The sequence below is a fragment of the Agelaius phoeniceus genome, chromosome 14 (assembly GCF_051311805.1).
Source record: "Agelaius phoeniceus isolate bAgePho1 chromosome 14, bAgePho1.hap1, whole genome shotgun sequence".
Taxonomy (NCBI): domain Eukaryota; kingdom Metazoa; phylum Chordata; class Aves; order Passeriformes; family Icteridae; genus Agelaius; species Agelaius phoeniceus.
In genome coordinates, this window is record NC_135278.1 from 12817894 (window position 1) to 12832489 (window position 14596).

Below are 14596 nucleotides of genomic sequence, written 5' to 3' on the forward strand. Positions count from 1 at the left end.
CACCCCTGCACACTCGGGCACACCCGGGCACACCCGGGCACACCCGGGCACACTCAGGCACACTCCTGCACACCCAGGCACACTCCTGCACACCCAGGCACACTCAGGCACACCCGGGCACACTCGGGCACACCCGGGCACACTCCTGCACACCCGGGCACACTCGGGCACACCCGGGCACACTCCTGCACACCCGGGCACACTCCTGCACACCCGGGCACACTCAGGCACACTCCTGCACACCCGGGCACACCCCGGCACACCCGGGCACACTCAGGCACACCCGGGCACACTCAGGCACACCCGTGCACACCCCTGCACACTCGGGCACACTCCTGCACACCCGGGCACACCCGGGCACACTCAGGCACACCTGTGCACACCCCTGCACACTCGGGCACACCCGGGCACACCCGGGCACACCCGGGCACACTCAGGCACACTCAGGCACACCCCTGCACACCCGGGCACACTCCTGCACACCCAGGCACACTCAGGCACACCCGGGCACACCCGGGCACACTCCTGCACACCCAGGCACACTCAGGCACACCCGGGCACACCCCTGCACACCCAGGCACACTCGGGCACACTCGGGCACACTCAGGCACACCCGCTCACACTCGCGCACAGCCGCTCACCCCCTTGCACTCTCCCCCACACTCCCCCCCCCCCCCCCCCCCGGCTCTCCCACTGCAAGCCCCGCTCGTTCCGCAGCCCCTGCTCGGGCCGGTCCCCACATCCTGAGCGGTGCAGCCCTGCCCCGTGTGTGCAGCACATCCCAGAGCAGCCAGAGGCACAAATGGGGTCGGTTTTTAAAGTGCTGGTTGTTTGGAGCAGCTGAAGAGAGGAGGAGGAAGAGGACAGATCACATGGATGTGTGCAGCTGCCTTAGATTGTACAACGGCTCCCCAAAACTCAGCCCCCATTTTACAGCCTATCTATTTGCTGCCTCACCTGTTGCAACCCTGCAATGCACTTACATGAAAGCCAGGAAAACGCCCAAATTTTAAACTAAATAACAAAGGGCCAAGTAGGTGAAATGCACAGAAAATGAGAGGAAAAGTCAATTTGGAGAATTGAAAGCTAAAGGAGGGGAAGATGGAGGCATACAGCTACCCTTGGGACACACTTGTCACAGCTTAAATCACATTACTTCTGAGACTGGCAACACTCCAGGGCAGAGAGATCACTCCCCACTGCAATGCACAATCAAAAACAGCAGAGAGAAGTCCCCACTTTTTTATTTTGCTCAAGAAACCTGACTGTACATGAGAGAATTCAAATGATGCCTGGAAACTGAGCAAACTCACTTGGCAAACCATATGGGCATGTGGAAATGAGCAATTTCTATCCACAGAAAAGCTTTTCCACAGCCAGGATTCAAAGATCAGGTCAGGAAAAACTCACATAGTGTGGCCTTTAAGAGCTTTTTCCTTTTAGTATCACATTTGTGACTTTTTCCACCCCCAGCTCCTGCACTGCCATCTGATCCCATTACACACTCACTCAAGCTTGCAGAAAGGCTGCAGAGCTCAATTTACAAAAGCTCAGATTCACTTCAGAGAAGTCATCACTGCAGACTGCTGGGCATGAGAAAGAATCATCAAAACCCAGGAACTCTGGGCTTGGCCATCCAATGTTCATGGAAGTGCCATAAACCTCTGCAGAGCCAGAATAAAGCCTGAGCCCCAAGGACTCTGCATTCAAAACCCCAGGAGAAGGGAAGAAGAGCTCAGGGAGGAAGGGCAAGCAGGGAGACACTGTGAGTCAGCACACATGGCAGCAGGCACAGCACAGGGCTGCCCTGCTGATGCCAGGAGGTTTGGGCTTCTCAGCAAAGCCACATTTTGGGAAGAAATCAGCAGGGAGGCAATGAGGCAGCTCCCAGCAGGTGATGGGGAGCTGGTGTCCACGAGCCTGCTGCAAAGCCAGCACTCAGCTGGATGCAGCAGATGCACAATGGTAGAAGCTCAAGGGTGAAAAACAGTCCATAAAGCTGGGTATGAGCAGGCCAAAACTATTTTTACACTGGCCAGAAAGAAGGAAGCTTAAAAACACAAGAAAAATGTCCAGACAGGGATCCTGGCTCTGCTGAAGACACCAAAATACTGAGACACCACCACAGCTGCACCTGGGACAGGTGAGAGGGGTGGGCTGTAAGGTGGGCATGCAAACACACAGAGCAACCTGTGAAAAGGCAAGGAAGGAAAACCTCACCAGAAAGAGGAGAAGCAGGGGAAGAACAGAGAGAGAAGGGTCTCAGGAGCTGGCCCAAGGTGGTGCAGGAGAGGGTAGAATGGAGGATGGGGGTTTTACCCATCTGGGGATGGATCTGTGCAGGGACCACATCATGGGAAGCAAGAATTGTGCCAAGGTTGGGCTGTGTAGCTGTGAGAGGCAGGATATGGGGCCAGGGAGGCCAGGAGGCACACACAAACACAAACACACAAACACACACAAACACACACACACAAACACGCACACACACACAAACACACACACAAACACACACAAACACAAACACACACAAACATCAACACACAAACACGCACAAACACACACAAACACACACACACACACACAAACACACACACAAACACACACAAACACAAACACAAACACACACAAACACGCACAAACACACACAAACACACACACACAAACACGCACACACAAACACAAACACACACACACACACACACACACACACACACACAAACACACACACACAAACACACACACACACAAACACGCACACACACACACACACAGAGCTCAGAGCAAGGCTCTCTCTGCACAGCCCTCCAAGGCAGCAGCACAGCAGCCTCCTGAACAGCAGCACATCATTGCCAGGGCTCTCATGAGACAGGCCCTGGCTCAGAGTGCACACATCCCCTCTCCACCCCACTCTGTGCCAGTGTGTGCCCTGCTCCAGCTCTGAGTGCAGAGCCAGCACCAGGCTGCTGTGCCCCACTCCTGCCCTGGTCCCACACCCTCCCTGCACTGCACAGAGATGGCTGCACCTCCAGGAGCTCTCAGAGAAATAAAAAGTCTTCGTGGGGAAGGGGAGGATGAGTGCACAGCCCTGGCACCCTGCAAGAAAACATCAGCAGTGGAAATGACTCACTCTTTCCATCCTAAAGCTCGAATCAGAAGCCAGCCCCCTCTCCTGTGCTTCCCTCCACCCCGCCCAAGTTCTGTGCAAAAGCATTTCACCGACCCACAGCCCTCCCCTCCTGCATCCACAGCCCTGGGGGGCACCAGAACCTGGGTTCTGGGTACTTTGTAAGGTGGCAGTCTCCTTCAATGCAATGCTCACTTCCCAGTGATAAAACAAAGTGCCTACAGTCACACTGCTGTCCCTGAGAGCAACACAGCATTGGTGTGGGACACCAGCTTGGGGAAGGATTGAAGAAATAGTCAAAAAGTAGATGTCACTGTAGACATGCAAACATTTAGCTGTCATTATTAGGCCTGTTAAATAAAATGAACTCAGGCCTTGAAGTGTCTACAAGTTGGTTTAGAACTACAGGAAACCAGAATGATCAGCACGTGACTCTTCATTTTCCTTCCACTTACTCAGAAATGGACTCCACAGTTCACAGCCTTTAGCAGATCCTATTCTGAAGCAGAGTTCTGCAGCCACGAGAGGCAGGAACGCTGTTTTTTTCCTGAAAGCTTGAGATTCTTGCATAATCACTTAAGCAAACAGGCCCCAGGAAACAGCTGCATTGCAATGGAGCAGTGAGAGTTCACAGCCCAAGTGTGAGTGGCTGGGAAGGCAGCGCTGCCACTCCAGCCCAGCTGCACTTCACCTCCACACATCACCTCTGGAAACCCTGAACAGGTGCAGAGCAGCAGGAGAAGCACTGGCAAGAGGTAGCACGGCCCTTGTCTGGCATGGGCACACACCTGAGGTGAGCCAGCACTGTCCCTGCACAGGGCAGTGCAGCAGGACAAGCATTTTGCTTTCAGTACCCCTGTGCCTGTGCCTGACCTTCCTCAGGATCACCAAGCGCTGCTGGGTGACAGTGACAGCTCAGCACCCTCTGCCATGGGGTCTCCTGTGAGTCCCTGCCTGCACAGGCACATCCTGGGTCAAACCCAGCCCTCCTCCTCCAGGGGCAGAGGGAGGCACCAGGGTAGCTCTGTGTCAGCCAAACTGCACCTGCATCCAGCTGAGCATCTGCTGCAGAGCATGAGAGAGGTGCAAACACGTCACAGCTTTGATTTCCTCCTTCGAAAATAATAGAGTTAATAGAAATTGGCAAAAGGGTACTGGTTTCTGTGGGATAACTGAATTTCTGCCAGATATGACTTCTCAAAGCATTCTGCAACACAGGCATGCTAAAAAAGGAAAATAGTAATTACAACGACAATAATACATGTTATTTATTTAGGTTCTTAGCTGGAACATCCCAAAGTGCTTTTCAGATGTCACTTGTATTCCATCATTTATTTATGTAGTATCAGTTTTATATTTAGCATCCAAGTCCAGAATAGCCAGCTCCAGGACATCTTAAAGCAATTAATGGCACATAAGCAGAACCCTTCCCTTTCCTGTCTGTCTCAAACTCTTGTTTTTCTCTTGGGCAGCTGCTCGCACGCAGGGCTGAGCCAGGAGCACAGACACTGCCCCAGGGAGCAGGGAGCACTCCCACCCCACCCCTTTGGGGCAGGGACACAGCAGCAGCAGGGCAGGACACTTGGCCAGTGTGGTGGTGTTCACAGGGCTCCCAGGATGAGGGAAGAGATGAGAATCGTGACTCCACGTTTCAGAAGGTTGATTTATTATTTTATGATATATATTATATTAAAAGAGAATGATCTATTAAAACTGTACTAAAAAAAGAGGAAGGATTTCATCAGAAGGCTAGAAAAGAATGATGATAAAATCTTGTGACTGACCAGAGTCCCAACACAGCTGGACCTGTGATTGGTCATCCAGCAGAAACAATCCACATGAGACCAATCAAAGATGCACCTGCCACATTCCACAGCAGCAGATAATTATTGTTTACATTTCATTTCTGAGGCCTCTCAGCTTCTCAGGAGAAAAAATCCTGGCAAAAGGATTTTTCAGCAAATGTGTGTGTGACAGTGCAGGCCCACGGAGCACAGAGGGGAAGAGCAGGGCAGGAAGTCCCAGGGCAGTTTTGGGTGCCTCAGCAGCACAGAGAACACCCAGCCAGGTCAGGGGTGGTTTCAGCAGCTCAGGAAGATGTCTCAGCCTCACCTTGCTCCATTTGCAGGCTGCAGGCACTGGATACAGGTGCAAAGGGGCTGTAAAGTTTAACTCTGTTCCCCCCAGCAAACAGGGGAGGCTGTGGATGGGCTCTGGAAGGGAAGGGATGGACCCTTCAAGGCTTCAACCCACCCACAGACAAAATGCTGCTGTCAAAGAAGCACCCAAAGCTTCTCCAGATAAAACCATCCCTACAATTGCAACATCATGCAACAGGACAAGGGAGAGTTTAGGGCTCCCCAGGCAGAGAGGGAATGAAAAACCTGAGTCCAGGGCAACTCTCCTGGAAGCTGAAAGTGCCAGGGAAAGCAGTTCTGTGCTGGAAGCTGGGTCTGTCTCCCTCAACACCAGCTTTGTGGGCATTCAGCCCAGCCTGGCCAGCACCATCATCTCCCTCCAAGAGATGGAGGCTCCCTTTCCCTCCCCTGACCAAGACCTTTCTACCTGCCCCTGTCACAAATGCAGCTCCTGCCCACCACCCCCTCATGTCCCTGTGTCCCCCCATCCCTTTCTGGCTGGCACAACAGCTCCATGGAGCCCCTGCTCAGCTCACCCCATGCCCAACAGCTCCATGGAGCCCCTGCTCAGCTCACCCCATGCCCAACAGCTCCATGGAGCCCCTGCTCAGCTCACCCCATGCCCAACAGCTCCCTGGAGGCCCTGCTCAGCTCACCCCATGCCCAACAGCTCCCTGGAGCCCCTGCTCAGCTCACCCCATGCCCAACAGCTCCCTGGAGCCCCTGCTCAGCTCACCCCATGTCCCCAAGGGCCACAGGCAGAGGCTGTGCTTGTCAGGCTGGCAGAGCCCTGGCAGACACAGAGCCAGCTGCCCTTCTGAGCCCTCCAGAGCTGCCCTGCTCCACACACAGACACTGCAGCCCAGCCCACGGCTCCAGGCCACTGCCAACACACAGTCACACATGGCTGTGATGGCTCTCCAGAGCAGTGTGCAGCACTCTGACACCAGCAGCTCCCGCCACTGCACAGGGGAGATGTCATTTCTCCCTTGCAGTGTCCTTGCCCAGGGGAGAGAGGCCAGGCTGCAGTGGGGATGTCACCCAGCATGGAGCCAGGGGCAGGGGAGGAGTGGGGAATGCTGTGGAGCAGCACAGTCTCCTTCCAGATGCAACCACTCCCCAGGAACAGTCCTGTGACAGGAGATATTAACAGGGAGAGAAGAAACTGCTTTTCAGTGAGAGAGAGGGGTGAGAAAGGGGTCAGGAACAAGCAGCCCTGACCCCATTAGAGAAGCAGCAGGAGGCAGGGAAAAGCTGTAAAGATAAGTCAGGGCTGTGTTGAAGGAAAGAGGAGCCATCAAGGGAGAGCTTTGATTTGTACTTTTAAGGGAATGAAAGAGATGGAAGAGTTGGTGACAGGGAAACATATTCCAGCATTTTTAAGATGACAGCAATGGCCACAAAGGTATAAGAAACTACTCTTTTCTTCCTTGCACAAAGCAGGAGTGAGGAGGCCAATTAACCAGGGATGCTGAAGCACACGTGTACCCCAGGCCTGGCTGCTGCTCAGCTGCTCTGTGTGACCCTGACTTGCATTCTCAGGCCACAGAAATGTCAAAAGCTTTGTGCAGTTTTGCACCATTAGAGATAATAAATCAGCATGCAGAGGGCTAAGTGAAATGATGAAAGAGCCACCCAGCTGCATATAGAAAATGATGCTACACTACACACTACAGCAGGTTCTGCTGGTTCAAATGCTCCTGGTGCTGGGGAGATACCTGCAAATATCTCCAGATACCAGAACAGGCTGAAACAAAGCCCAGGAGCCATCCCCTCTCTGTATTCTGAGAGCACAGATCCCAGCTGCAGTGCTGGCAGTGGCTGCAGGCAGCACCACCAACCATCTGTTCCAGGCATCTCACTGCACTGACAGGGGTGGGCTGGGGCAGATGCTGCCAGGGCAGGGACACCTGCATTTCCATGACACTGTCCTCAGCACTTTCAGCCTTGCCCAGTGAGTGCTAAAGCCCCAGCTAGCAAAATGTGGTAGGAGATAAACACATGTGGTGCCTCGTTCTCCTCCCAGAGCTTTCCTATAACAGGCAGGAGGACACAAACATTTAAATGATGCCTGGGGAAGGATAAGATTTTGCACCCATCAAAACCTTGTCATTGCTTCCAAAAACCTCCAGAACTGGACACATTGACTGTAGCTCATGCTGTAACAGTCACACCTCAGCACACAGAAGAGCAAGGAACTGCTCCATCTGTTAAGGATGGGTATCAGCAGGAGGTGTGCCAGAGATTTGCCCCCACACAGCTACAGGGTGTACTTGGAGCCCTGCTCCTCTCCATCAAGCCATGCCCTTCATCCACTCCACAAGTGGTGTGTGCTCAGGCAGGGGCAAACTCAGCCACTTCCCTGGCACACTTGGCCAGCCCTGGGCTAAATCCAGCCCCTCAGGGCACAGGAGCCCTGATTCAGGAAAGCATGGGATTAATTTTAGGAATGCTTTTAAGTGTTTTCTCAAATAAGCCCCTGTGAACAAGATTCTCTCCACAGACACTTCTATAGGAGTCAGCAGGGCCAGCTCTGGAGGCACAGCAGGCAAACCCTGCCCTGCTTAAAGCAACAGCAAAGCTCCCGCCCACCGAGGCAGGGGCAGAATTTCCTCCCGTGCCTCATATATGTCTGTTTTTCTATGTAAATTGTGCAAACACAGCATGCTGACTACCCCCAGGGGAACAGGCATATATTCTGTCTCTCTTGGGTGCCAAGATCACTACAAACGCTGCATATAAACAGGCTTCACATTGATCAAAGTGAATTTAGCTTATTAAAAGAGGATTCTATGCAGAAAGCTGATTTCCTCTGCATGAGCATAAATCAAGACACTAATAATATAGTTTAAGCTGAAAAAAAAAAACCCACAGAAAGAACAAAATGCCTTTTTGCCTCCAGTCAAAACCTCCTTACTATCACCATTAAGGAGCTTTATATCTCCTTTTTGTGTCTGACTGAAACTGAGCCACCCATAGGAGCCCAGCCCAGCCCAGCCAGGATCAAACAAAACCCATCTCCTGCTGGCATGCTGCCCACCCTCTCACAGGGAGCACACCACAAAGAGCAGACACTTGCCCTGAATACCTCTGGGTGGCAAGGATCCACACAGTTGTTTGTAAGCAGAGGCTCTCCCACTGCCACTTGCTGGCCCAAAGCTGTGAGTGGCACCAAGCTGTGCCCTGGGGGTACCCAGAGATGCTCCCCTGGCCTGGCTGACCCAGCGTGGGCTAATCTTTTGCAGCTGCTCCTTCTCAGATAAGATAGTCTGGCTCTGCACCCTTTCTAAACTCCTCATGGCAAAGCAGTAAATGCATCTTCAGTCAAACTGTATAGAAATGATCTAAAGAAAATCAGAGCAATTGTGCGAGACTTTGAATTGCCACCAGATGACTGGGTTTGGCAGCACTGGGGGAAAATGCATCATCTCTGTTTTGCCAAGTGCTTGCTGCTCTGATCTTGTGCCTCCCACACTTTTAATTTCCCTGTCACGACACAGAGAACGACACTTCTGGAAAACCTGCACTGGGCTGAGACACAGCCCCCTCTCCCTGCAGGGCCCCAGAGCTGCTGAGAACATCCCAGAGAGACAGGGCAGGCACAGGGGGTTCAGCTTTGGCCTCACATCCACCCAAACAAGTGCAGCTGATCTGGTTCTTAGGCAGAAGGAAGAGCCCTTGCTGTTGTCCTGGCAGTGTCACAAGAGCCAGGATCTCACTCACACACGTGAGCTCAAACTGCTCAACTCTGCAATGCCCCACTGCACTCCATGGGCTGCAGGTGAGTGGAGGAGAGGGGCACAGGCACTTCCATCAGAACAAGGACTGCCCACCTGAGCACTCAGGTGCATCCTGCTGGCAAGAGTCTGAGACTGCAGCTGCCCAGGGCCCCCATCAGCAGTGCCCCCCAGCACTGCAGGGTTCCCCTCCTTGCTGCTCAACTTTCCCACTATTACTCAGCAACATCAGAGGATGGGAGGAGGGAGATTGCACTGAAGGTCTGAGCCAGAATCACCCATCTCCATCCCCTGCCAAAGGTCCCTGGTTGCTCTCTTTCAGCTCTAGCCCAGATGCCTCTCCCAGGTACCATCAGCACTTTGGCTCTGAAGCTGCACTTCTAACACAGCATTTTACTGTCGGTGCCCCAAGGTTTAAGCTGGGTCGTCTTTCAGTCAAGATTGGTTTAGGTTATCACACTTGGGCTTTGACTGCTCCTTTCTTTAACCTAATCTTAAAATTTCCCTTTACCTTTCAAGTGTGTCATTTATCCCACCTGCCAACAAACACTTCAACTAAATTTGTCTGTTTATTTAAACAGTGACATTATTTGTCAATTAGCCAGCCCAAACTTCATCCCTAGCTGTAATCAGTAGCACACATCAGGGACCATTCAAAGCTGAAATTGATACAATCTGCCCTGCAGCCCCGTGCAGACAGGAGCACAGGGAGAAGCAGGGTTCCCACAGAGCGCTGCCTGCGGCACCGGCACTCCCAGCAGGGCTGTGCCTGCTTTCAAGGGATTCCTGCTGAACTGTCCCTCCCCAGAGCTCCCCTGCACAGCCTGTCTGTGAACGAGATGCAAGGCCAGAATGATGGCCAGGATGCTGGGAACAGAAGCAGAGTGAGAGGGAGCAGGAGCCCCAGGTGATGGCTCTTCATCCTTCCCCGTGCTTCACACAGGGACCAAAGTGTCCCTGAGCTCCCCTCCACAGCCTGTGCTGATTTCCACTGCTGCAGGTTCCAGCTCTGCCTACCCTGACAGGAGCAGCTCTGACTGCATCCTAGCAGCTGGTCCAAAGGGCAGAGTGTGGACACAGGGACTCCGGGACACCTTGGAAAGGGACAGGCTCCCCTCACTGCCAACCGCCACCATATCCAACACCTCCCTTTCACAAGCACAAAGGAGCAAAGCCCTGCCAAAATCAACAATGTAAATACTCTCCTTGCACTAGACAGGCATAAATCAAAAACCAGGAACAGAAAAGATGGCATGGGCTTCACTGCTCCTGCAAGACAGCAGCTTTGTAACCACACTGTAGCAGACATCACACTCCTGGGGCTGGACACGGCGCTTCTGGCTAGAGAGACACCTCCTTAAACACACAAATTGTGGCTCTGGACAAGCTGACCACTTCCATGGCATTAAAAGCTTTCCTCACTGAGATGTTTTCTTTTATGAGCATTTCATTCACTGACTACAAACAGCTTCTCACTCCAGACAGTTCCTTGTCTCGAGGCGTGCCCTGAATGCCCAGAGTGCTGAGCTCACCCAAGGCACTGAGAGAGCCCCACGGTGCCCACTCCTCCTGGGGATGGAGGTGTGGGCTCTGGTACCTGCAGCATTAGCTCTGCCCACCACCCTTCATCCCCTTCATGCTCAGCACCAGAAACCTGTGCTTTCAGCTATTATTGCCAGAGATACCTGTGCTTTCAGCTATTATTGCCCCAAGGTGAGCAGACGGCCAAGGCACTTGAGAAGATGACCAAGGGAATATTAAACTATTCACATGCTTTTTATTGACTCAACATCACCTGCTCTGTCCAGGATGCAGGAAGAGGATGGGATCCTGCCAGGCAAAGGCTCCAGTGCAACTCCAGTCTGCTTCATAGAGTCCCAGTTCCTGACATGCTGGGACACAGAGCATCACCTGCTGCCAGCCTGCTCCACCCAGTTATCAAACACCAGCTCCTACTCCCCATGTACCCACTGGCCACCCTCGGCTTCCCTGAGCTCAGCACTCCCCAGGGTGAGGGATCACAGTCCTGCCTGCTGGGCCCTTCCACCTGCCCCACACTGGCTGTGGCAAGCAGAGGGCAGATGGGATGGGGAGGTGCTCACACAGCTCTGTGGCTGCCCAGCACCATCAGCACCAAAACTGAGACTCACCTCGGGAACAGGATCAGAAACTGCGACTTCTCAGCCCCACCCTCCCTCCACCACTCCCCACCATCATTTCTGAGGATCCTCTCTGCACCCTCCCAACAACCACAGACATCCCTTCCTCACAAAGATGACAAACTAGAAGATAGAGAGGAGCCAGCTTTTTGCTGGAGCACACCTCATCCTTAATCACTGAGGAAGGTGAAAATGCCACCTGAGACAGTCCTATGAGCTTGTGCCACCTCCTTCCCCACTCCCTGATCACTGCAGTGCCTTATGCCCTTCCCAGTGATGCAGAAGTGCTGGGATTTATCCACTGCTGCTGAACTGTGGAAAGCAGGAACCTCTGCCAGGACCTGGATCAGGAACACCTGCCCTCACCCTCCTCTGGTGCTTGGCTGCAAACACACGAGGCAGCACAGCAGCTCTGGGGATCTGCCTGCCAGAGAGAGAGAGAAGTTGGCAGGGACAGCGTGGGCAATGAAACCCTAGAGGGGATCAGAAAAAGAGTGGCTGCCTGACAGACTCTGATGCTCCTCTGGGTTCCTGTCAAGGTTTTATTTATCTTCATCTGCAGTCCCACCCATCCCTTCCCCTTCTGAGAAAAAGAACCTGGCACGGACACCACATAACCAAAGCCCTTCTGGTCCTATATATGTAATTTTATTTTTAATGAAAAGTTCCATCCGCTTTGTACAAAGCCTTTGTCCCTGTGTATTGTTGATGAAAGAGGGAAAGCAAATCACATGGAAGCCCATAAGAATCTCCAAACAACTGCACATAGGAAGCAAAAACTAGTACGAGGAAATCAGGCTAGATTATCACCATGGCTTTTTTTTCTGGCTTAAAAATCTGTAAATTTACAAGAGAACTCTGTTTTTAAAATAATTGTTAAAACCTCTCAATTTATTTAACAGCACATGCCATTCAATCTAACAGTGGAGAACTAATAGGAATTATTTGCTGAACTTGTACTGCACTTTCTGCATTTCCCATTGCCTAACCTTTCTTCCATCAAAGTCAAGGTCAAAGTTGATCACACGCTAGAGTAATTCAATGAGCACCAGTGAAACACATCCAACAAAGCCTGGGAAGCTGGGAGCTGACCCCGGCATCCTCCCAAGGCGCAGCGCTGCCGTTTGCACAGCTGTGAGCACAACAAAGGCAACCTGCTGCAGCATCCCACATGCCGGCATGAAACGCAGCTGACCACGAACGTGACTTTCACCCCAGACCCGTGAGCGCGATTCCCGGGATCTATCGGGATCTATCGGGATCTATCGGGATCTATGGGGCTCCCGGCTCACAGCGCCTGTGCCTCCCGCCTTGCCCGGCCGTGCCCTTCAGTCCTGCCCTGTCCATGTGCCGGGTTCACACTGTCCGCACCGCGTTACTCCGTCACCTGTTTGCTCGGTGCCCCGCACTCCGGTTCCCGTTAATTCCTGCTGCTGCTGCCGCCGCCCCACGCCAGGACCGAGCGCCGCTTCCCTGCGATGCTCCCGGCCCGGACCGCTCAGAGGGGCGCGGTGGCGCAGGTGGCACGGCACGGCACGGCGCACACGGAGGGGACCCCATGGACAGATCCTCATCCCCTGCCTCGCCCAGCCGCGCCCTCCTCATCCCCTGCCCGGCGCTTCCCAAACCCTGCCCCGCCGCGCCCTGCGCATCCCCCGCTCTGCCAAGCCCCGACCCAGCTCTGCCCTTGCTCCAGGCCCTCTTCCTCTTCCTCTCGGCGCATCCCCTGCCCAGCTCTGCCCGTCCCCAGCGCTGCCGGGCTCCTCCCGCTGCCGAGCGGGGCCGGGGCGCGGCCCCTGCCGGGCGCTGCCCGCGCTCACCAGGACGAAGGAGCTGCGCACCGCCTCCGACACGCTCTGCCGCAGCTCGGCCGCCGTGCCCGGCTTGCTGAGCCGCTTCGTGAACTTCCTCACTTCCGACATGGCGACATGATCCGATCCGCGCCGAGCCAAACCGAGCCCCGCGCTCCCTCCGCGCTCCCTTCGCGCTCCCTCGCTGCCGCCGGGCGGGCGCGGCCGGGCCGGGGCGGGCGGAGCCGCGGGGCGGGCCCGGGAGGGTCCCCGCTTTGTCCCGCCCCGCCCGGGCCCGCTTTGTCCCCGCTGCAGGTGGCCCGGAGCCCGCCCCGGCACAGGCACAGCCCCGGGGGATGCAGCAGCGACCCGGCCAGCGAGGGCACGGCGAGCCGGGGACAGCGGGCTCGGAACAACGGCACTCGCGGGATGGGGCAGCGGGCAGGGGGTATCACGATCTCCCGGCTCTCCCAGGTGCTCCTGCAAGGCTAAGCTGGACCCAGGACAAGAGCTGTCTACTGAGCATCTCTGTGCTGGTTATATTTACCAGGGCAGCGGGCTGTGGTTTGGATTTGTGCTGGAAACTGTGTTGATAATTAGGGATGTTGTCCTTACCGCTGAGCAGCGCTGACACAGAGTCAAGGCAAGAACTTTTCTGCTCCTCACCCCACCCCAAAATTGCAGCAATGAGCTGGGAGGGGACACAGCCAGGATAACTCACCCCGAGTGACCCAAGGGACACCCCACACCCTGTGGCATCAGCTGATGGTATAAATCAGCGTCAGAAGAAGGGAATGGGGACATTCAGAGTGTCTTCCCAAGTCACCATCACTCATGAGGGAGCTCTGCTGTCCTGGGGATGCCTGAACCTGTCTGCCCTGGGAAGTTGTGAATGAATTCCTTATTTTGCTTTGCCTGTGTGAGTGACTTTTGCTTTACTTGTTAAACTGTATTCAGTTTCCTCACTTACACCCTCCTGATTCTCCCCCCACATCCCACTGGGGTGAAGGGATGGAACAGCTGCGTGCAGCTGAGCTGTGAGCTGGGGTTAAATGAGAAAATATCCAACCTATCGAGTTTGCTATAGAAAACTGCTAAACTGCTTTGATTACAGAGGCCATGATCACATTTGCTTGCCCAGCTGCAAAACCAAGAAATAAGGATATGAAAAGAAGATTCCTTAGGACTCAATTCCTACTCCTCATTATTTTGTCATTGTGCACTTCTTTGAAGGATGGTGATTTTGAAATTACAATGGTGAGCCTTTGTTTTGTTTATTAAAGCCTTTTAATTTTTTTTTACTTATTTTGTGTTTTGTGTCTTCACAGCAAGATACTGAATTGAACAGAGTTACCATGTAGTCATAGGAATTTACACACATTGTGCCATATGACTGATTTAATACTATCTACAAGGATCTCACTGGAATTATAGGCATCCCATAAATCACACAACTTATAGAGAAGTAGTTTTGATTATGAGAGCCAATCTGTAGGGGGAAATGAATACAGCCATTATGATCCAAACCATTTAAAATGTTATTCATGACTCCTAAAGCATGTAAGCCAGTTATTGTTCTGCTTTTTAGGAGTTCACGGAAGGGGCAGCAGTCACCATTTCATATGAAACATTGCTCTGGGTTTTT

At 53.4% G+C, this 14596-nt stretch overlaps 1 protein-coding gene across 3 annotated transcripts in view; it reads right to left on the reverse strand.

Annotated features, from left to right (window-relative positions):
• Window positions 1–13200, reverse strand: part of DOCK11 (dedicator of cytokinesis 11) — an 80989-nt gene extending 67789 nt beyond the window's left edge. For all 3 annotated transcript variants that reach the window (XM_077186123.1, XM_054641282.2, XM_077186124.1), the window contains exon 1: window positions 12982–13200. In XM_077186123.1, coding sequence (XP_077042238.1) covers window positions 12982–13083 — 102 coding nt within the window. In that variant the 5' untranslated portion in view covers window positions 13084–13200. The remainder of the gene's footprint in view (window positions 1–12981) is intronic.
• Between the last annotated feature and the right edge of the window lie 1396 nt (window positions 13201–14596).